The 21,652-nt window shown below is 38.6% G+C and overlaps 1 protein-coding gene across 5 annotated transcripts in view; it reads right to left on the reverse strand.

Moving 5' to 3' along the window:
• Positions 1–21,652, reverse strand: part of CPQ (carboxypeptidase Q) — a 465,885-nt gene that overhangs the window by 53,842 nt on the left and 390,391 nt on the right. For all 5 annotated transcript variants that reach the window (XM_080803182.1, XM_080803179.1, XM_080803183.1 and 2 more), the window contains exon 7: positions 19,987–20,188. In XM_080803182.1, the coding sequence (XP_080659308.1) occupies positions 19,987–20,188 (202 nt within the window). The remainder of the gene's footprint in view (positions 1–19,986; positions 20,189–21,652) is intronic.

A 21,652-nucleotide genomic window follows, 5' to 3' on the forward strand; every position in this document is an offset into this window, starting at 1 on the left:
GGGACTAGCACCTGGCAAAGGTGTTCTCAGCCAGGCTGCTGCCAGGAGCCACAGGCTGTCTTGATTTCCCTTCCGCTTTTTCACAGTGCAACACCCGTTCCTTCTGTCCCATGTAATTTGCAGCCATTATCATAGATATTAGATGTGGAAAGACTTGGCAGGTCACCTAATTCCCCAGCCCTTCACACAGAATGCCCCTGTTGAATATTTATGAGGCAGTTGTTAGCAGGCGCCTGTGGAAACCAGGCTATTAGCACTCGTGGTCATTTACCACTACCTGGGGGGCCAACAACATCAAAAGACCCTCAAAACATAGCCATAAATGGAAAAGTAAATAATGAAGGGATGTCATATTCTAGACATTTGACTAATTGTCAAATAATGAGGTTTATTAAAAACTTCCACAGAAGCTAGATTCCTCTTATGTTTGGGCATCAGTTGCAAAGGCTCCGAACCATACCTGATGGTGGCTCCCGACTTTTGTGCAGGAAAATCTCAAAATAGGCTCTTCCCGTGCCAGAGACAGAGCATGAAGGATTCTTGATTTAGGTACCACAAATTTAATTAATACAAGACGACACAGCGTATACTTGATTAACATCAGACAACATTCTTAGTATTCTTCTGGAACGGTGGGAGTTTTGACATTTTAAGCGGGCTATACAGCAGAAACTGGGAGAGAGGATCCAGTATTATTTGATATATGCGATAATTCAGACACAAATCCAGATCAGTCAGGCCCCAAGTGGAAGCTGGGTGTGTCTTTGGTGAATCAGGCTACACTGATTGCAAAGCCTACATCAGCTAAGAAGCTGCCACTCCTCACTGTTTTCAACATAATCCCAGGGATGTAAAGAGAGCAGAGAAGGAAAATTGGCTTGAAGTCAAACTGCTGGTTCAGATCTGCACTGCACCTCATACCAGTTAGGTAAGTGTTTTAGCCTCAGTTTCCTCCCTGTAAAATAGAAATAGCAATATCTACTCATACAGATATTAAGTAGAGAGGACAAAATAATGAATGTCATGCATTTGGCACCACATAGGTCTTCAATAAATATTATCTTCCCTTTCTTTTCTAAGCGTTCTATAGTTGCATTTGCATGTTTATTTCTAGAAGATAGATTTTTGTAGGTATACAGCAAAAATTTATTACAGGTAAATTTTCATGGCTCTAAGTGCAATCAAATTTTCAAAATATTTCTAACCCATTGAACAGGAGAGCAGGTTTTTTAAGTGCCAAGCAATTAAAATTGCTTCCTTCACATACCCTTGAGTTTAATAGCAAACCAGTGCAAAATTTAATGCTGGAGAAGAGACACACTCATGCATCCTGTTTTCTTCATTTGAAGTTTAAGTGGGATCCTAGGATCTAACAACCCCCTCACTCCTGTAGAATTCTCCTAGCTTCTCAAACAGCTCCTCTTCAATAAACACAAAAGAATTTGTAGGTCACTTCCTCTTTTCTTCAATATGGTGGTAATTCATTTAGATATTAAGGATAATTAAGCATTATAACACACTTGATATTTGAAGATTAAGAAACACCATTAACCACCATGGATGAAACTACCACTGGCTTCAACCTTGTTCTCAACTTCTTTCTCTACTAATTTTTCTTTCATCCATTAAATAACTCCCTTCAGGTAGCTTTTCTACTAGAATTCATTTAATTATTCATAACAATATAAAAGTTAACAAAATTAATAAAAGTTTAATAAATATTAATTAAACTTGGACAAAATTCATGTCCAAAAGCAAGCAGGACCTCTCTTTTTTTTTTTTTTTTATTTATTTATTTGACGGACAGAGATCACAAGTAGGCAGAGAGGCAGACAGAGAGAGAGGGGGAAGCAGGCTCCCCGCCGAGCAGAGAGCCCGATGTGGGGCTCGATCCCAGAACCCTGGGATCATGACCTGAGCCGAAGGCAGAGGCTTTAACCCACTGAGCCACCCAGGTGCCCCAGGACCTCTCTTTTAAATGAAAAAACAAAAACAAAAACAAAACACAAAACCCAATGTTATTGTGGTTACACATACCCAATATTAAATATTTAAGTAAAAACAGGTAAAAAGGTCAACATTTTAGATCGTGGCAACTATTCCAGGTGTTAAGATTAGAGAGATAAAATAACTGGGTGGATGGCTTACAGATTCAGCTCCACTTTTTCAGGTTCTAGATACTTCCTGAATAATATGTATTATACAATGAAAAATGCTTATAGGTCAGGAAGAGATCCAAAAGAAAGAGGGCATAACTTCAGAGAGGGTCCCAGGGACTTATCATTACATAGATTGATTAAATAGATATATTGAAAAAAGTCTGATCAAAATCTTAACTAAGAACAGGAGGAGATAAACCCAGAATTAAGCAGTATTTAAAAAAAAAAAAGACAAAATCCAAGAGAAGCCAAAAAACATGCTATTAACAAAAGAGTAAATAAAAAATAAAGCAGCAATTTACAAGGAAGGTTGGTGGGTATGTAGAAGAAAGTCTTTGTGACTATTCCTTGGTATGGTTCTTCCTCACTGCTCATGTGCGCGTGCGCGTGTGCATGTGCTCACGCACACACATGCACGCGCGTAGGCACGCCATGATAAGGAAAAGCAAAAGAGAATGACTCGTTCATTTACAAGGTGCATAAACATGTTCTCAGGCAAAATCAAACTTATTAGTTCCAGGACACACTGGAAAAATGGCCCCGAGGGCCTGTGACGCGAGTCACAGGGAAGCACATGCCATGATATGAATGGCATTGTATGTACCTCTGTAATTGTCAACAGATGTGGCATGCCAATAGACTCGGAACAGTTTCCACTTAACACATTTTTTTGGTGACTGATAGGAAGGGAGTCTCAGAAAAAATGAAGGTTTGATGAATGAGGCATCCTGCTTAATTGTGCTAAACAGTTCAAATTTTCATAAATAGATTCAAGAGTTAAGAAACAGAAAACCTTTTCCTGATTCTCTCAAGAAAAAAGTAGGGGAGGACTAGGAAGGAACTGGAAGAGAAAAGCACAAGATCATGTTGCCATGGGATACTTGAAGCTGTATAAATCAGGCATTTGTGTGGCTATATTAGCAAAAAATTGAAATAAAATTGGTACAAAGACAGATGTTTAAAAAAATTAAGAAAATGTATTCCTTCACTTCCAAGATACTCTCGTCAATTTGCTTCCTATATTTTAGTGATGTTGAAGTACCAATCTTTTGAACAATTTAAAGTTTATAGTTGACCTGTATTCATGTTTATTTGATATAGGCAATTCTGTGCTCCTAAAAGGTAAAGGTTCATGAGTAGACTGCTCCTTTGTTCAATACATTCCTGTTCTACATTGAAAGGAATTTTTAACTTCTGGAAATATTTGGACTTTTGGTTATGGAGTACTGACACTAGAAAAGGCTTAGAAAGGTAATTCCTAAATTTTTAGGCCAGAGAAGTTGCATACTATAAATACATTTTTGATGCATACTATTTTAATATCACTGCCTGGGATGAGATAGAGTATACCTACCCAGTCCAGAGTACATAATCTGGAACTCGATGCTGCCCATAAGAGGCAGAGTGCCGTCTGTGTCCTTGGCCATGAGCCAGTTGGCTTTTACACGTTCACTCATATAATCCTCCCATCAACTCTTATCAACCCATTACCAATTTACCTGGGTTGAATAGGAACTGTAAACAGGCCTCAAAATTTCCAGAAGCATCAATTGACATAGAAGAGCTAGTAATGCTATTAATATTTGACTTTTTTCTACTTTACTTCCTTATCTGAAGTGTTGTACTATGTTCTGGTGAAGTGAGTCAGGTCCTTTCCTAAATAATGCCCTTGACCAGTAAAGTAGCAGGATGATTTAGAGTGAATGCCAGCAGCTCCATCACTTATCTATGTAAGCACAAAGTCGGTGTGCCAAGAGCCGAAGGTCAGTGAGTACCAGTAATACTTGTGCATCTTTTGCAATGTTTCCTAGGATATCCAAGTATATGCCCAGTCATCCTCTCTACTGGCTCTAAATATAGGAGAGCATGCTCTTAGCAAGATCTCTTCAGTTAACTTTATGAATATGAAACTATCCCCCAAACCCTGAAACTCCTTATTGAAGACCCAATGTGTAGAGTGTAATTGACTTTCAAAGACCTCATCACTTATTAAGTGCATTCAACTCTTACAACAGTCCTCTGAAATATCACTGCCCTTATTTTACCCATCAGGAAAGTGAAGCTCTGAGAAGTTAAACCAAAAGCAACACTTGCTATAAAGCGATGAATCTTGTTCCTCTATCACAATGCTTATAGCTTTTCCACCACAAGGGTTAAGTGGTGAACAAGCCACATGGGGGCTTGTTAAAGGGGGTCTCTGGGCCTTTTGTGATTATTCTTCCTCACTGCCTTGTTCTTGGATAACATACACAGTAAAATAGCTGTGGAGGGTGCTCCTGTAAAAAACTGCTAAGTCTTCCCACTCATGTAGGTAAGGACGGACTGTGGGCTGGGAGTGGGAGGAGAGAACACCTCAGGTATTAGATAATGCAGACTGCTGGGAGTGTGACAGCAGCTTACCCAACTCCTCACCTGCCTGCCAACCTGAAGATCTCGAGTGAACTAGAACAGAGAGGGTAAGGAATGTATTGTCAGAAAAGCATCTTAGTGGTGATTATTATGTATAGGTCATGAAGGGCAGAGAGACTGGGTGTTTTAAACTTGGAGAGTTTCTTCACTGCTCCTGGGATCTTACTGCTGTTCTTCCTCATCTGCTGACAGATCCTGGGATAGGAGAAGTTTTGTGCGTTTTATATAATTTGAATCAAGTCTCGGTAGTGAAAATGAAGGTGGTTACTCTGTTCATCTGCACTTTGCCCTTCTTTCCATTTTAAGGACTGTACATCTTGACCACAGGGATGGATGTGGTCTTATAGCCAGGCTGGGTCACCATGATCTTCCCAGCTGAGTTGAATATAATGAGTTACTCTTCCCTGCATAAAAGGCTGTAAAGGTTTAAGACATGACTTGCCTATGGTCATAGGTTACAAGGCCAGCTGGCTTAAGAGCATGAAAGCACCATGAAAGAAATCAGAATCAGCACCAGAGAGACAGAATAAGTGTCCTATTGGAATCCCTGGAATTGTGTCCTACTGGAATCCCTCAGACCAAGTCCAACCCTTCCCTTCCTGTGGCTTGCTTAAGGTCCCCGTTTTTGCTTCAGGTTATCTACGTTGGACTTCTGTGAGTTAGTACTGAAGAAGTCTAGACTAATATAGACATTTTGCTTTAATAACTGAAATAATAATAGTGGCTTCTTGAGCATGAACATTGTACCAAGCAGTTCATTTAGGCTGTCTTTATTTTTTTCTTTAGTATAACCTCATGGGGCAGGTACTATTATTGTTATTTTATTTATGAAGAAATTGAGGCTCCAAGAGGTTACATGACTTTCCTGAGGTTATCCAGCTAGGCAGTGGTAGAGCAAGATTTGAATCCATTTCTATGTGGGCTCCTACATACATGTTATTAATGTCTCATGCTATTTTATATCTTAAAAATGGTTCTCAATTCTGGCTGCATTTTGGAATCATCTCGGGAGCTTCTAAAAACAGGTATGCTCATGCCCTCTCTTTAGGTTTCCAAGTTTGGACAAGTACGGCAGGCACATTCACACAGAATACAATGGACTTGTGCTCTGGGAGGTTGGGGGCCCCTGGGGATGAATATGTTCTTAATAAATGGTGTTCCGTGGATTTGTGCAACTGATGTGGTCCTGCAGCCAGACCAATTAAATCTGAATCTTTGGGAGTGGGGCCCCAGGTTGATAGGATTTTAAAAGCTCCCCAGGTGATTTGAAAGTGCAGTCAAGGGTGTGAACCACAACTCTAACCTAAACACATATCTTGGATTTATATTGGCTTTGACTGAGTCTGCACTAGCACAAAATGAAAAATTAAAGCTTATGGTGGGGGCAATTAAAGCTAATATGCCATATGACTATAATTATGAGGATATGTCAGAGAAAATCTTTTGTCAGGAATAGTAAGCGTGGAATCAATGACCCCTCTGGGCAACAGATCAGTTTATATGCTGCACTTTGTAGTACAGTGCTGACTAAAAATATTAAAGTGATACCTATAAATATCTTCATTCTTAAATATGACATCAACAACAATGGACTACCTCTTCAAAAATGTGGATTTTATAAATTTGTGTCCAGCAAACATTTTCATGTAGGTTTAAAGTTTCCATAACCAGAGAGTTTTTGGTATTGATGAAGGCCATGTCCTTCCTTTACATAATATTCTGTTCTCTTACCTTCCACGATAATATTTCAGCTACTATAACAAAAAGAAAGAAAGAAAGAGAAAAAGAAAGAAAGAAAGAAAGAAAGAAAGAAAGAAAGAAAGAAAGAGAAAGAAGAAGAAGGAAGGGAGGGAGGGAGGAAGAAGGAAGGAAGGGTATAAGAGAGAAAGGAAGAGAGGAAGGGAGGAAAAGGAAAGGACAGACAGGAAGGCAGCAAGGAGGAGAGTGAGGGAGGGAGGGAGGAAGAAAGGAAGGAAGGAAGGAACACTGAGGACATACATCATAACTAGTCCTAAATAGGGAATAGCTCACTCAGATCTCAAAAGATCCATAGCTAATAGATTTTGCAGAGCTCAACTACATTTGATTTATGCATTATGAACTGGAAGGACAATTAAGATAGCAAATGTCATATTACAAAAGAAACTTTAGTTGCCATGAATTATGCAATCTCACACTTTCTATAAAAACAGGATAATAGGGAGACTAATTCACTGTTAGAAATCCCCATGAAGGGAATGTATGAGGATATTAGGTTAAGTGGTTGTTGTTTTTTTAACTTTAATGCTTTGCAAACGAAGAATCTTAAGCCAACAAAGTTACCTGAAATAAGGAGTCTATTGTATACAATTGAGATGTAATTCATTTCTAGAGTAAAATGTCCTTATTCAAATCTGACTTCAATTTACTCAAATCTCTTGAATTGTGATATATTTCCTTTTGTTTCCATAATCCCATACTTATTAATCAAATTGATAAACATTTTTAGTAGAGCTCTTACAAGAAATTGATGAGATAACAGAATATTCTAAGACTTACTTGACTCCAAGTATGTCCATCTATAGTAAGACTTCATTGTTGATATCGAGAATTCCAGTGCAACCAGTGCCACTCACAGTGCAATGCTTCATGTGACTATTCTAGGGCTCTCCAACTAGAAGGCTTAATTTGGTAAAACTTCAAGTAGCGAAACATCTAAAACAATTTCAACTTTAGCGGGAAATTGCTAGAAGACCTGAAGACCAACCCATTAGATGTGTGATTTATGAAGCTAGGTTTTGCCTTGAGTCTCTCAAAGGAGGAGGATGTGGGTTAGATGGAACTTGCCCAGTGGCTGGGATTGCGCCCCATCATGTCTCACTTCTGGCTGTCCTATATCCTCAGAATGGCATTCAGGTCCCAACTACAGTCCTAGGCACCTTTTCCGTTTTAGATCTATTTCCCTATATCATGCTAAATTTTAGTCAAACGAGACTGTTCATCATTTCGAAAACCCATTGCACCTTTTAAACTATGTAATTTTGTTTTTCTCCATCTTTTCACAAAGAATGCACTCCCTCTCTCTTCAACAAAATTCTATTCTTTCTTGAGATTCAGGCAAATTGTCACCTCTCTTGTGATGCCCCACACAGTTTAATGTCTCTTTTGCCTGAACTTCTACTGTACTTTGTTCTTCCTGTGTCTAAACTCTACACTAACTCCTTAAGGATAGGGAGTGTACCTTATATATGACATTGGAATAAAATGGACCAATATGTTAATTCTGGCTTTTCCACTTGACAGCTTAGTCACTTTGGACAAAGGAAACCCACTGAATCCCAATTGTCTCATCTGAAAATCAGTTACGGAATAGTGATGTATACTTCAAAAGATTCTTATAAAATTATGTGAGAAAATCTATATAAAGCAGCTAGAATAACACTTGAGACATAGCAGACAGTCAATACATGTTAAATTCCATCTTTATTCCTCTTGCCTGAATGTCATACAGTACTTATTAGGTATCTCTTAAAGGAAGGAAGGAAGGAAGGAAGGAAGGAAGGAAGGAAGGAAGGAAGGAAATTGTGAAATTATCTGAGCCTGGTCTAAGAAGAAAGGAATAGGCAAGAGTATATCCTGAGGATTCAATGATGACACTCAAGGTAATTATTTTAGTAAGTCTTGTAATCATTCCTATCTGTAGCCTCGTTCCTGATTAATAAAGAAAAATTATAAATAGGCATTTAAACATTTTGGAAATCAGCAGTTTGGGGTTTTAAGACAAAAATGTAAGACATGGAAATGATATCACATTAAGAGTAATTTGTTAACAGAAATTTGTACATCTCCAGCAGAATATACATACTAAAGACAGAATATACATACTAAAGACAAACAGTCACAGAATAAACAAACTTCTTTCAATAGTTACGCTGTTGCTGGTTGTGTGGTATTATAATTCTGAAACTACTGTGTGTGTGTGTTGCAAGATAAAGCAAATGAGTGGTTATGCTGTTGCACTAAGAACAAGGAATTTTGGCAAGGGAAAAGGAGACTTGGATATAATATCAGGGAGGTAAGGTACAACTTTGCAGTCCTGAACTTGAATTGGAAATATCATATGATTCATCATACACTTTTTCTTAGAGAAAAAATATACATATTTCCTAGTTCTATCCACTGCAAATGCCTAGAAACAATGACCAACCCACTAGCAATAAGCACACTTAATGTTCAGACTGTGGCCTCTACATATCATGACAGTAGAAGAAATTGGGCTTTTTGGAGAAATAGTTGATTCCAGATCTGGGGAAGGAAATATAAAAAATGGCATGGAACATTCTGTCACATCACAAAGCTAGAACACATCAATGACTACCACAGTCATGTTGAAAAGACTCAGGAACCAGCTTAAAAAGGCTCTCACTGGCCAGGGATCAGATAATGTGAGCATAAAATAAAAACAATTACTGCAATAGAATGAAGCACATCTATATTTTAAAATCCACTAGTAAATAGCAATAGCACAAATGGAGGACACTAGGGAACCAACTAATAAGTTTTAAAATAGGTATGTATGTAAAGGCAAAGAATTAACATTTATCCTGCCTTTCTTATACAAAAGTACCTCAGGGTGACTAGTCAATAAATGAAAGTTCATTTTTATAGAATTGTTTCAATTAATGATCAAAATTAACATTTTGTAATCCCAGTGAAATAATGGATCTAGACAATAACCTTCAATAACCATTAATATCTTAAAAGGAGAAACAAGTAGACACTATTGCTAATAGAAATAAAAAACAGCACCTAAGAAGTACTCTTGCCTCCTCCCCCAATAAAGAAAAATCAAACATGAATTAGATCAAGGCTCTAGATTTAACTACCAATTCACAGGAAATATAAGGGAGAGTGAAAACATGTTAAATGATTCCATGGGAATGGAATTAGCTAAATCCAAACTACAGGGAATCCCAAAGGGCAAATTCCTTGGTTTTTGTAACAAATAAGCAGCAAGGAAGAAGAAAGATGAAGGTAAAACCTATGGATTAAAAAAGACTTAAGAGACACCAACCACATCAAGTGATTGTACTGTTTAAACCTTATTGGAATCCTGATTTAAACGAGAAAACTGTGAGGGCGGGGAACAGTTTGGAGACAACTGGAAACATCTGAAAACTGGCCCTGTATTGACAACGATATTAAGAAATTATTGTAAAATATTTTAGGAGGAACAATAGTATTACCATCGCACACACACACACACACACACACACAAGTCCTTACCTTTTAAAGATAGAAATTAAAATATTTACAAATGAAATAATATAAGGTTGAGCATTTGCTTCAAAATAATCTAAGTGCAGACAGTGACTGGACTGTGGATGAAATATTACCACCATGAATGAAGAATTCCTAAAGTGATGAATACATGGGAATTCATTAGATTATTCTCTCTACTTTTATATGTGCTTGAATTTTCTGTAATAAATGTTTAAAATCATGCTTTAAAATCATCTAATATGCCAGGCCATTCTGAATTTTATAGTCTCTAACACTTAAACTAGGGATAGACAAAGTTTATGTAGCTAAGAAAAATGAAACATATTTTGAAGTCCTAGTTCCTTCCACTCTACTGGCTTTCATATAATTTTAGGGTTTTTTTTTTTCCTTTGAAAACTTCATTATAGCTTTATTGAGTTTTCCATGATGAGGTCTTCCTCCATGTCTTCATGATTATTAAGTAAACCAATTCACAGTCAGTCCTAAGGGTGAGTATGAAGAGAAAAGGGGCTTCATCTTATTTTTGTATCCTCTATAATTTATATACAATATAGCTACCTGTTGAATGAAATGTTACATAAGGAGTCAATCAGAGTATCTGTAAAGTATTAAGTGAAACTGATGGAGGGTCAAACTCATGGGATGGGGAACCTAAAAGAACTAACCCTGAGACCCTGAGAGGGACAGCTATAGAAGTGAAACTTTTCTAGACTACATCATTAGAGGGCATGGGAAATAGCTGATAGAGAAATTTAAGTCATTTTAGGTCACTATAACAGAGAAAATGGAGCAGTAGTTTAGTGTTCTACTCTGATTTTCTAAAGTAATTGTTTCTAACCCTGCACTATTCCTGTTCCTCAAGCTGCTTTCTCACTCCTGGTCCTCTCACTGAGCCTTCTGCTTAAGTGTTGATGGGGTGTCTGCTGGAATGAACTTTATGGACTCTCATCTAAAACACTGTTCTCGTCAACTCCCTCTTCTGCTGAAGACGTCTGATGACTTCGCATCGGCTACAAGTTTTTCACCTGAAATGTATGCCTCTTCCTCATCTGGCCCAGAGATAACTCAGCTGTTCTTACCATCCACTACTCTCCAAGATGAATCCTCTGCTCAGTGAAGTTATTCTCCTAATCCTTCCCAGTTGGGACACCTGCCTTTGTTCATACTATTTCTGTCACCAGAACGGCCCTTCTCTTTCCCTTCTGCCCATTCTGATACTAGACAGTCTTCAAAATTCAGCTTAAACTCACCTCTTCCAGGCCTTTCCTGTCTTCCATCTTAGGAGCTCCTGTAGTTACTCTGCATGTAGTATTTATCCTGGTGCTATTCCCAAAACTCCTTTTTATATGACTTAACTTTTCTTGTGTTCCTCTTCAAATCAATACATCTAGTCAGCGAACATTTACTGTAGATCTATCATGTGGCAGGTAATAATGAGTATTGTGGGTATATAAGCCATGAATAAAATACTCTCTTGGTCCTCAATCCAGTTAAGGACATAAAATACAAAGAATATTAACTTTAAAGTGAAAATGCATGCTTTAAGTAACAAATCAAGGCAACAATAGAATAGACTTCATAAAGCAGTGCATGACTCACTGCCCAAGGGTATAAATAATGCTTTCTTCTCCCCCTGGGCTGTAGTCAGTGATTCTAAAGGGCATGAGCCATGTCGGCAATGGTCAGATAATCAATGGCTTCATGGAGCTGAAGGAGGTGTACTGCAAGGGGGAAGAACAGAATAAGCTTATTACTTGTTGTGATGAGCAGTTTCCAGCAGTGTGCTATTTATTGATGTGGACGGTATATATAGGTACATACATACATCTAGCATGTAGCAGTCAAGGAATATTATACAAGAGCTCTTTAAACAAAGATTTTATTTGTTTAGCTGAGAGAGCACGAACAGGGGGAGCAGCAGAGGCAGGCTCCCTGCTCAGCAGAGAGCCTGACACGGGGCTCTATCCCAGAACCCTGGGATCATGACCTGAGCAGAAGACAGACGCTTAACCGACTGAACCACCCAGGTGCCCCTAAACGAGAGCTCTGACTCACTTGAGTTAGAGATAAGAGGCAGCCACTTTCTATAATTCCTTGTATTACCCGTCTCACTTTCTAATATTTTTCTTCATTCTTGATTTCCGTGTTACAGCCTGTTTCTTCCCACTTTCCTCTTCCCCTCCCCCACCCACTACAATGTAAATTCTACAAGAGCAAGAGACCTACTAAGTTCTTTTCATCTCTATCCTCGGCGTATAGAGCACCTGGTTTCTACTTCGCACTCAAGCCATGGCATGCTGATGGGATGAAACTGCCCACTTACTTAAGTGAAGGCTACAGTCACAAATCAGAGAGTGCCCTTTTCATGTACCCAGTGGGGTGAGGTCTGCTCACCATGCACCATGCCTCCAGACATTACTGGCACAGAGCGTTGTCACCATAAAGGAGGTATTTTTAAATTAAGGACAGCAGGGTACATGGAACTGCTGTGCTGCACTACTCCATCTGGTGACTGGGAACCATATGAGTCCTGGGTCCAGAAACTCCCGTTTACTTTACATTACCATTCCGACTTGTGTCCTGATTTTCTTCTTCCTTGGAACATGTTAGAAGAAAGGCCTTTGGAAATGTAGAAATGGAAAGTTTTAATTTAGTTCTGTCACATGAGGTATTAGGCAGAAATAAGCAAGATGGAAAATATGTGAAATTCTGAGTAATCTGCATATTTGGTACTTCAGTGTGGAGTCTGAACTATCATAAAAAGATGAAAGAAATTAAAATGTGATTTCAAAAACAATTCAATATGTGAGGAAAGAGGACAGCTCAATGAAGCAAAGTTCTTTTCTTTTCTTTTAAAGATTTTATTTATTTATTTTGAAAGAGAGAAAGAGAGGGAGAGCATGAGCAGAGAGAGAAGAAGCAGACTCCACACTGAGCAAGGAGCCCGATGCAGGACTTGATCCCAGGACCCTGGGATCATGACCTGAGCTAAAGGCAGACACTTAGCCCACTGAGCCACCCAGGTGCCCAAAGCAAAGTTCTTACTAAAGCAATCCTGACTTGTAGTTACAGCATTAGAGTTTATCAACCTCTTTCACATTATCGTACCTAGTCAGCATTTGATTCATGGGCAGTTTGTTGAGGGCCAGGCACTTCTCAGGTCTGGGAATTCGGAGGAATTCACCATAACCACAGGAAAAAGCTAAGTGCCACAAGGAGAGGGTGTTACGGGAGCATACCCAAGGTACACTTACTGGATCGGTAGGGGTCAAAGAAGGCTTGTGAGAGGAGGAGAACAAGTGACATGCATGGGTAGGAATTCGCTGTTGAAGAAGCTAAAACTGGGTCCAATGGCAAGGAAGTGTGAGAGCTCAGAGTGCACCAAGAGCTTCAGTGAATGAGACTTGTTCTAAGAGATGAACAGAAAGGAGTGGGGAGCCATGAGAGAGGAGGCTGCATATCAGCCCGAGGGTAGAACAAAAAAGGCCCTGAATGCCACTCTGGGAAAAGACATGATCCTCTGAAGACAATGGGGAGACACTGAAGAACTTTAAGGAAGAAGCAGAGATAATCAGATATTGCAGCTGTTCTTAGTTGCTCACAGTAGGAATCCTGCCTTCTTTCTGAGGAATCCCAATTTTTCTCATATATCAGGAGGCAACATTTTCAGTGGTGACTGGGTCCCCCCCTAGGCCCAGAAAGTAAAATTTTGGTCCATATGAGCCAATGTTGGTAAGTCCACTCCATTGCCACTGCCTGACTTAGCCACAGACATGTTTTACAATTTCGGCTAATGAGACTAAAGAAAAATCTGCTTTGCAGCTTCTGGGAGAGATTGCCTTGTGATGAAAAAGACAGATCCATCAAGGGCATTCTCTCTTCCACTATTGCACAATGTGTGAGAATCTGTTGCCTCGAACAACTGCAGCTATCTTGAGACCAGGAGGGGACAAGCCTGAAGACAGAAGTCAACATGCTGAGGATGGCAAAGTGGAAAGATGGAAAGGACCAAGGTCCTTGATGTGGTAGATGACTAAATCAAGCATTCTGTTATGTTTTCCGGAGCATTCTGGAGCTCTTTTTAAGTGAATTTCAAAATCTCCTTACTGCCGTTCTAAGTTGGGTCTTCTGTTTCATTTTTGCAGGCAAAAGCAACCCAACTGATAGACTGATTTTCAATTTAGAAAGTTCATTTTGGAAGCAGTGAGCCAGTTAGATGGAAGGGGACCAAGAATGCAGGTCGGGATGGTAGTAGGAAGCTGCCACAGGAAAATCAGTGAATACTGATGAGACGAGGTCTTTGTGGTGGAGGGGAGTGAACAAGTTTAGGAAATAACTGAAATTCAGAGTAAAGGGAACTTAGAGACCATGTTGATGTATGCTTTGGATGATTGTGTGGTTTCTGGATGGTGGTGCCTGTCAGTGAGACAGGGGACAGAGGAGGAGAAGGAATACATATTGAGGCTTGGTGGTTACCATATCTGTTTTGCATGTAAGACAACCAAGTCTCACTCAGTAGAATGTATAGTTTGTGAGAGTACAGATCTTGTCTGTCTTCTTTACTACTGATTCTCCAGTGCCACAGAGCAGATAATTAGTAAGAATGCTTAATAATAAATGAGTACAGACATACAGATGAACAACAGACACATAAAAAGATTCTCAACATCACTCATCAACAGGGAAATGCAAATCAAAAATACAATGAGATATCGCCCCACACCTGTCAGAATGGCTAGAATCAAAAAGACAAGAAATAACAAATGTTGACAAGGATGTGGAAAAAAGAATCCTTGTGCACTGTTGGTGAGAATGTAAATTGGTACAGCTACTGTGGAAAATGGTATGGAGCTTCCTAAAAATACTAAAAAGAGAAATACCATGTGATCTAATAATTCTGCTACTGGGTATTCACCCAAAGAAAATGAAAACACAAATTCAAAAAGACATATGTACCCCTATGTTTAGTGTAATATTATTTATAATAGCCAAGATATGGAAGTGGCCTAGGTGCCCATCAGTAGATGAATGAATATAGAAGACGTGGTGTACACACACACACACACACACACACACACACACACACAGAGGAATTCTACTCAGCCATAAAAAGAATGAGGACTTGTCATTTGCAACAACATGGATGGACCTAGCAGGTATTATGTTAAGTGAAATAAGTCAGACAGAAAGACAAATACTACATGGTTTCACTTGTATGTGCAACCTAAAAAACAAAACAAATGAAGAAACAAAGCAGAAAAAGACCCATAAATATAGAGAACAAACTGGTGGCTGCCAGAAGGAAGGGGGCTGGAAGAATGAGCAAAATGGGTGAAGGGGAATGGGAGGTGCAGGCTTGCAGTTATGGAATAAGTAAGTCATGGAGATGAAAGGCACAGCATAGTGAATATAGCCAATGGTATTATAATAGAATTATATGGTGACAGATCCATTATGGAGTGAGCATAGCAGTGAGTGAGCATAGTGAGCATAGTGGTGAGCATAGCATAACATACAGACTTGTTAAATTACCAACTTTGCACCTAAAACCAACACAACATGTGTCAACTATACTTCAATTAAAAAAAAAAAAAAGAAATGAGTGTGGGCTGAGAAAAATTACATCATTTGCCTAAGATAGCACATGCAGTTAAGTCAAAAGCCAGAAAACACACTCTAATTCTTTCCAGCACACTGTCTACCACATGCCAACAATATCAGGAAAAGGTTGACTCTCAGATTCTGAAGCAGACAAGGAAACTTACTGGTAGATATAGAATCAGGGTGGGCTCACTCTCTCAGGTCACATTGAGAGAGTATATAATTTTTCCCATTAATGTATATTTTATAGAAGAGTTTCTAAAGAAAGAAAATGTTCAAGAAGGATGCATGTGAGGACATCTGGAAAACATGGATTATATCTCCTTACTGACATATTCAGGGTGAAACAGACTCTTCTCACTCTCACCTGAAGTTCATAATCAGAGAATTAGGCTAACATTTGACATGTAAAGCCCTTCTGCTATCTGGAGTTTTCAAATAGAGACCAACCTAAATCCCTCTTAGACTACTCCAGTCATGCTCATGTTGTCTTTGGAAGAGTCAGAGAAAAACTGTTTACCATTTTATGTAGGAGAAACATTAAATTACTAGAAGATATTATTCAGCATCTTCTCTCAGTCTTTATTCCTTTAATGGAAATAATCCTAGCTGTTCTAGCCTCCCTAATTTATATCATTCTTCCAGTATTTTTTCTACCTTTATATCTCTTTTCTCAGCATCCTGTATTTTGTCCACAATCCTAACACGATGGACCCAAAGCTTGTAGAAAAAATATTTATTTTTGTGTTTGTGTTTTTGTTTTCTCCTCTCATGTCAGATTTATAAGAATTTAAATGTTTCTCAAAATTAAACTAAGAACTATAGAGGAAGCTATATAGAAAACATTGACCTTAACCTCAAAGAATCGGTCACTGGATACTCCTAGTAATCCAAGAACAATATTAGTGTGTAATTCAAATGCCAGATTGTGGGATACAGAAGTGTTTTGGAATTTAGAAAAGCAATTGGGTGTCATGGGCTATTAAGGAAGGATTCATGGACACTGATGAATACAGAGTGAGCCTTAAGAGTGTCTAGGATTTGGAGGGGAAGAATAGAAGTAGTATGGAAGAAAGTGGCCACGGGAGAAGCTGGAGTATAAAAATATCTAAACAGGGAGTATCTTAGATGTATTTTCCAGATAACATATATATATATATATATTATATATATATATAATATATATATATTATATTATATTATATATTATACATATATATATATATGTTATATATGTTATCTGGAAAATACATCTAAGATACTTTTCTTTTAAAAAGCATCACCCCCAGGGGCACCTAGGTGGCTCAGTGGGGTAAGCCTCTGCCTTCGGCTCAGGTCATGATCTCAGGGTCCTGGGATCGAGCCCCGCATCGGGCTCTCTGCTCAGCGGGGAGCCTGCTTCCCCCTCTCTCTCTGCCTGCCTCTCTGCCTACTTGTGATCTCTCTCTCTGTCAAATACATAAATAAAATCTTTAAAAAAAAAAGCATCACCCCCAAAGCCTTATACTTATATTGATAGTTATCATGTCTGTTATGGACATCACCTAGACTGATGAATGACAGCATCTCTCCTTTCCAAAGATGAACTTTCATCAATCAATCTACTTGGCTTTTATAATTAATGAAAATCATATTGAATTTTGATTCTGTGTTCTTAATTAGTATTTCATTACTGACTACACACAGAACATGCAAAAAAACTGGGGACCAGCCAGCAGGCTACAGAAATTTGATAGGCCTAGGATACAATAGGGACTCAATAAACATTTATTGAATCATTGGAGGATAGGAAAGAAGAAGAGAAAGAAGAAAAGTCTGGGAACATTATTTCTCTTTTTGGGAACATTATTTTTGGGGGGAACATTCTTTTTCTGGGAACATTATTTCTCACTCATTTTTGAAAAGTTAGGTAAGCAGTTATGTAAATCGTAACCTAATTAGTATTTCTAATTCCATCTTTAGGTTTAAGCTACTACAACGTGCCAGTTTTCAGGAACACAGGGTATACAGCTGGTATGTTTTTATTTTCTTTTTCTGTTCAACTATGGTTCTTTACCTTTTTCTAAAGTTCCTGAAATTTTCAATAGGTTACAAGAAATACAACATAAGCAGTTCTATTATTTCTTCCAGAAATAGCTCATATTTGAAATATCAAAAGATAGCTCAATGGTAATAGGGGAAGACAGCAATAATTTGGTTCCATCTTATAGTATCCTAAAAAAATTAAAAAGAATTCTAAGAAACATTAGCTGCATTCTAAATGAACCACTGACTTTTTACAAACGTTCCTGATCTATGGAGGTACAGAGGGGAGTGGAATAAAGAATGTGAGAAGAAATAAGTAGTTATTTACAATAACAAACTCCTTTCCCCAGGGGTAAATTTTTCTGGAGCAGGAATGTACTGAAATCCTTTGCATAAGCAAGAGCTGAGTAAGACAAACATTTCAGACACTGCCATAGATTTGGAAGACCATCTCAGCATTCCAGACTCCCCTGTGTTGTTGCACATTGTGGGAAAAGGGCCACCAGCCTTGAAAACAAAGTGGCCTGTTCTCAGGGTAACTTCTGCCCTTTAAGAGCAGGATAGCTTTGACTAAGTTATTTAGTCCCTCTGAATCCGATTCTTCAATAGCAAAACAGGGATAATTGTACCTTCTTCTTAGGATGGCTGAATGGATAAAAAAGAGTGTCTGCAAAAGCCACACGGAGTGCCTGATCAGTAATAGGAACTCAGTAAATTGTAAACTGTATTATTTATCAAGAAACCATAATGGGGCTCATATTCCCCACTCCCCTCTAATTAGTTGGTGATCAGATCTGACCTCACCTTGGCAAGAGGGAAAAGGCCTCTTTACCTTTGTGAAGAAAATCACATCAACTTGCTAATTCCAAACAGAACCATTCTTATGAATATCTACATGGGAGGAAAAAAGTTAGAGCAAATTCTCAACTATCCAATGCAACAAAAGCACACAATCCCTGGGAGCAGTGAGTACCAGTTTCTTTGTTCTACCTGTGGTTTGGTTTCAGCTCCTCCTCTGCGCCCCCCTTCTCCACTCCAGTTCACCCACAGTCTGTCAGTCTTTTCCTCACAGCTACTACCCTGCAAATTAACTTAGATTTTCTCAATTTTTAAGAAGACTCCTATTGAAAAAAATTATGGCTCAGGAAAAATCTAGAATTCAAGCCAATTATTCCATACAATTTAAAAGGGCAAATTCCCTTCCCTTACACCTTGATCATGAGTAGAAATGACAGATATGTAGGGAGTCTCAGATCTGTCCATATGATGCACAGTACCCTAAATGCAAAGGCTGTTTTAAGATATTTCAAAATATGGTTAAAATATACACATACCATTGAAGAGAATTTAGGTCCTTATGTTAGAATAAAGGAGAGCTCCTTCTATTTTTAGTTATGAAAGATTATTATAAAACTTAAAACCTAAAATATGCTTTAAAAAATCTACACTATCTCAAGAATAAGCTTTTTAAAAGTCTTATATCCACGCAGTATGCTATTGGTGAAATCTACTTTGTAGGCTGGGGGAAATGAAGAAGGGTAGATCTAGAGAGAGATTTGTTTTGTTTTGGTTTTTTGTTTGTTTCGTTTTGTTTTTTAATCTGTGAAATGTTTTGTAGCCATAGAAATGGTTCTGGAAACAGTCATGTTAAAACTATTGAAAAGGTAGACTTCCTATTGACATAATACAAATATAGAAAAATCTGCAAATTTTAAAATTTAAAGTTTAAGTTTTAAAAATCTGTTAAAGATCCTTTAACAATGCTTTTGATTATAGATATAATGAGGGAACAAGTTCTGGTCACAGATGCTTAATATCATCAATAATCCTTTCCCGTGGCCAGTCTAGGACAAATTTGTGAAGTAGTCTAAGTTTGTCCTCTTTAAGATTATTCTACTTTGTAGTCGTGGGACCTCCTGAGGACTACTCCTAGTCCGTAAGTTCACTCCTCCCCAGGATTTGTCTTAAAAATATCAACCTAATAAATCACTGATCAGGGAAAATTAGTTTAGTCCAATCTCTTCTAAGAGACTTCACTAAGAAAAAAATGATTAGTAGGAAGCACCCAACCCTCAAAGAATAAAGCTCTACTGGTAAAATTTCAGATACCATGGTATTTGGGTAGGAAATTATTTGGGTCAGAGAAGATTTCCTAGCACAGAACCAAAACTAGAAGCATATCAGTAGTAATAATAAGTAATAATAATAAACAGTACTCTATTTCTCAAATTTTGGTCATGAGATCACCATTCAGACACCTGTTAAAAAAATAACCAAAAACAAAAACAGATTTGTAGGCCCTATCCCACAATCATTAAAGCAGAATTTCTGGGAGTGAGAAACTTATTATTTAGAAAAAGAAGACAAATGGGTAAACAAATACAAATGAGTATTATTATTCCAAGTCTGGAAATCATCAGACTATAATTTGTAGACAAAAGTTTAGAGTTTCCACATATTAACTGGCCTAGTGGTATTGCTGTGACAAGTTTGAATAGCATCTTTATCCGACTTCATTTTTTGGTCTTACCAGGCACTCCAGCTTGGATCCAGAAGTTAATGTCTGTCCCTTCTCCAGTCCTAAAGACCTGTGTGACATTGACAGGCTGCAGCAGCCTCATGACCTCCTCCATGATGGCCCTGGCCTTCTCACTGCCAGTGAATTGCAGCCCAGAGGGTAAGAAGGTTCCCTCATCAGACTCCATCACCAGGCTGTAGTTGGAAATATTTGCCTAAACAAGAGAGAAAAGTATTTGGTCCATTATCTGTTTCTTCATTGCCTTCTCCTTGGGAACTATCAAACAACAATAATCAAATGCTTTATCTCCTAGGCAGTTCTTGCCAAAACACATGCCGCTCTGCCTGACCTAGGGTCTGGTCTGCATATTATCTAAGCGTTCTGAGATGCACAATTACTCATTCTGGGATTTGCCAAACTCAAGTTGACTTGGAAGGACTTAAAAAATATAATGAAAGGAAATATAAAGCCTCATATTGGAGTCACTCAATTATTTTCTACTAGCAATCACAGTTTTTCAACCAATTTTCTCAAATGCCTAGTGTGTACTGGGATATAATTCCTCCTACGTGGTAGGTATCCCCAGATAGTGTTAGTCAAGCTCAGACAAAAGAAAGTGTATCCCGAGGACCTATTCTCTGTACCTCTTTCCTCTAAATAGGTATTTGATCTGATTTTAATCGTGACTTCTGCCAAAGCTTCTAGGCATCAAACGGACAGGTTGTCTTGGGTTTCTGACGTTGTTATTCCATCTGTTGAGTCTCCTGGGAGGAAGGCAGTAGGACGACACACGAAACACTGCTCTTGCTGGTGTACATAGCACTGGAAACCCTGACAACTCTGTCAGGCCACTAGTTTGTGAACGCTTCCCAAATAATGTCCGCTAAGAAAGCACTCAGTGATTTCACGTAGCCTATAATATTGCTGTAAGAGCTTAGAATAGGAGATGCTGTTGGCCAGGTTGTACAAATAAACTGCCACAGAGCCCTAGACTCACAAGTTTAAGGCCCTTACCATTGGCCTAACTATCTGCTTCCCAGGAGCCATTCATTTCTCCAAGACTGATCCACTACCAACCACCAGGTTGAGTTATTCCCACACTAACACTGGATGGCACTACTAGTCATTCTTTACTACTCAACTAGTAAAAATCAATAGTAATATTTGCACAGAGCTTCCAAAGAGGTTTCATACTTGGAATCTCCATTTATCTGCTTCTCGAACCCATAAAGTAGACAAAGCGGCTTTATGGTTATTGCTGTTTCACAGAAAAGGAACTGAGGATTAGAGAGGTCAAGTGATTTGCTTAAAGTCACACAGCTGGCAAATGGTAGAGCCTGGGTCTGGAATCCTCTGCCTCCCAGGACTTCACCCTGCCATCGCCAGCATGGGATGGAGTGATAAGGAAGGCTTATTAGGAATTCAAATGGTTTTTCACTTATGTAACAATTTGAGGGTTGCATTTTTTTTTTTTCCTAGAACAGATTCCTGTTTACACTGATCTCCTAACTTGCCATGGAAGTATGCTGTTGTTTCAAGGACAAGAAGAGTGCTGGATTCTAAAGGAGGTGTTGCCAGCATCTATAGGACCGATGGGGGGCCTGGGACGCCATCATGTTGCTGCTGTCATTGTCAATGACTGAGAAAGTTAACAAAGCAGAAGTCTTCTCATGCTTTC

This window comes from Martes martes, assembly GCF_963455335.1.
Source record: "Martes martes genome assembly, chromosome: 4".
Taxonomy (NCBI): domain Eukaryota; kingdom Metazoa; phylum Chordata; class Mammalia; order Carnivora; family Mustelidae; genus Martes; species Martes martes.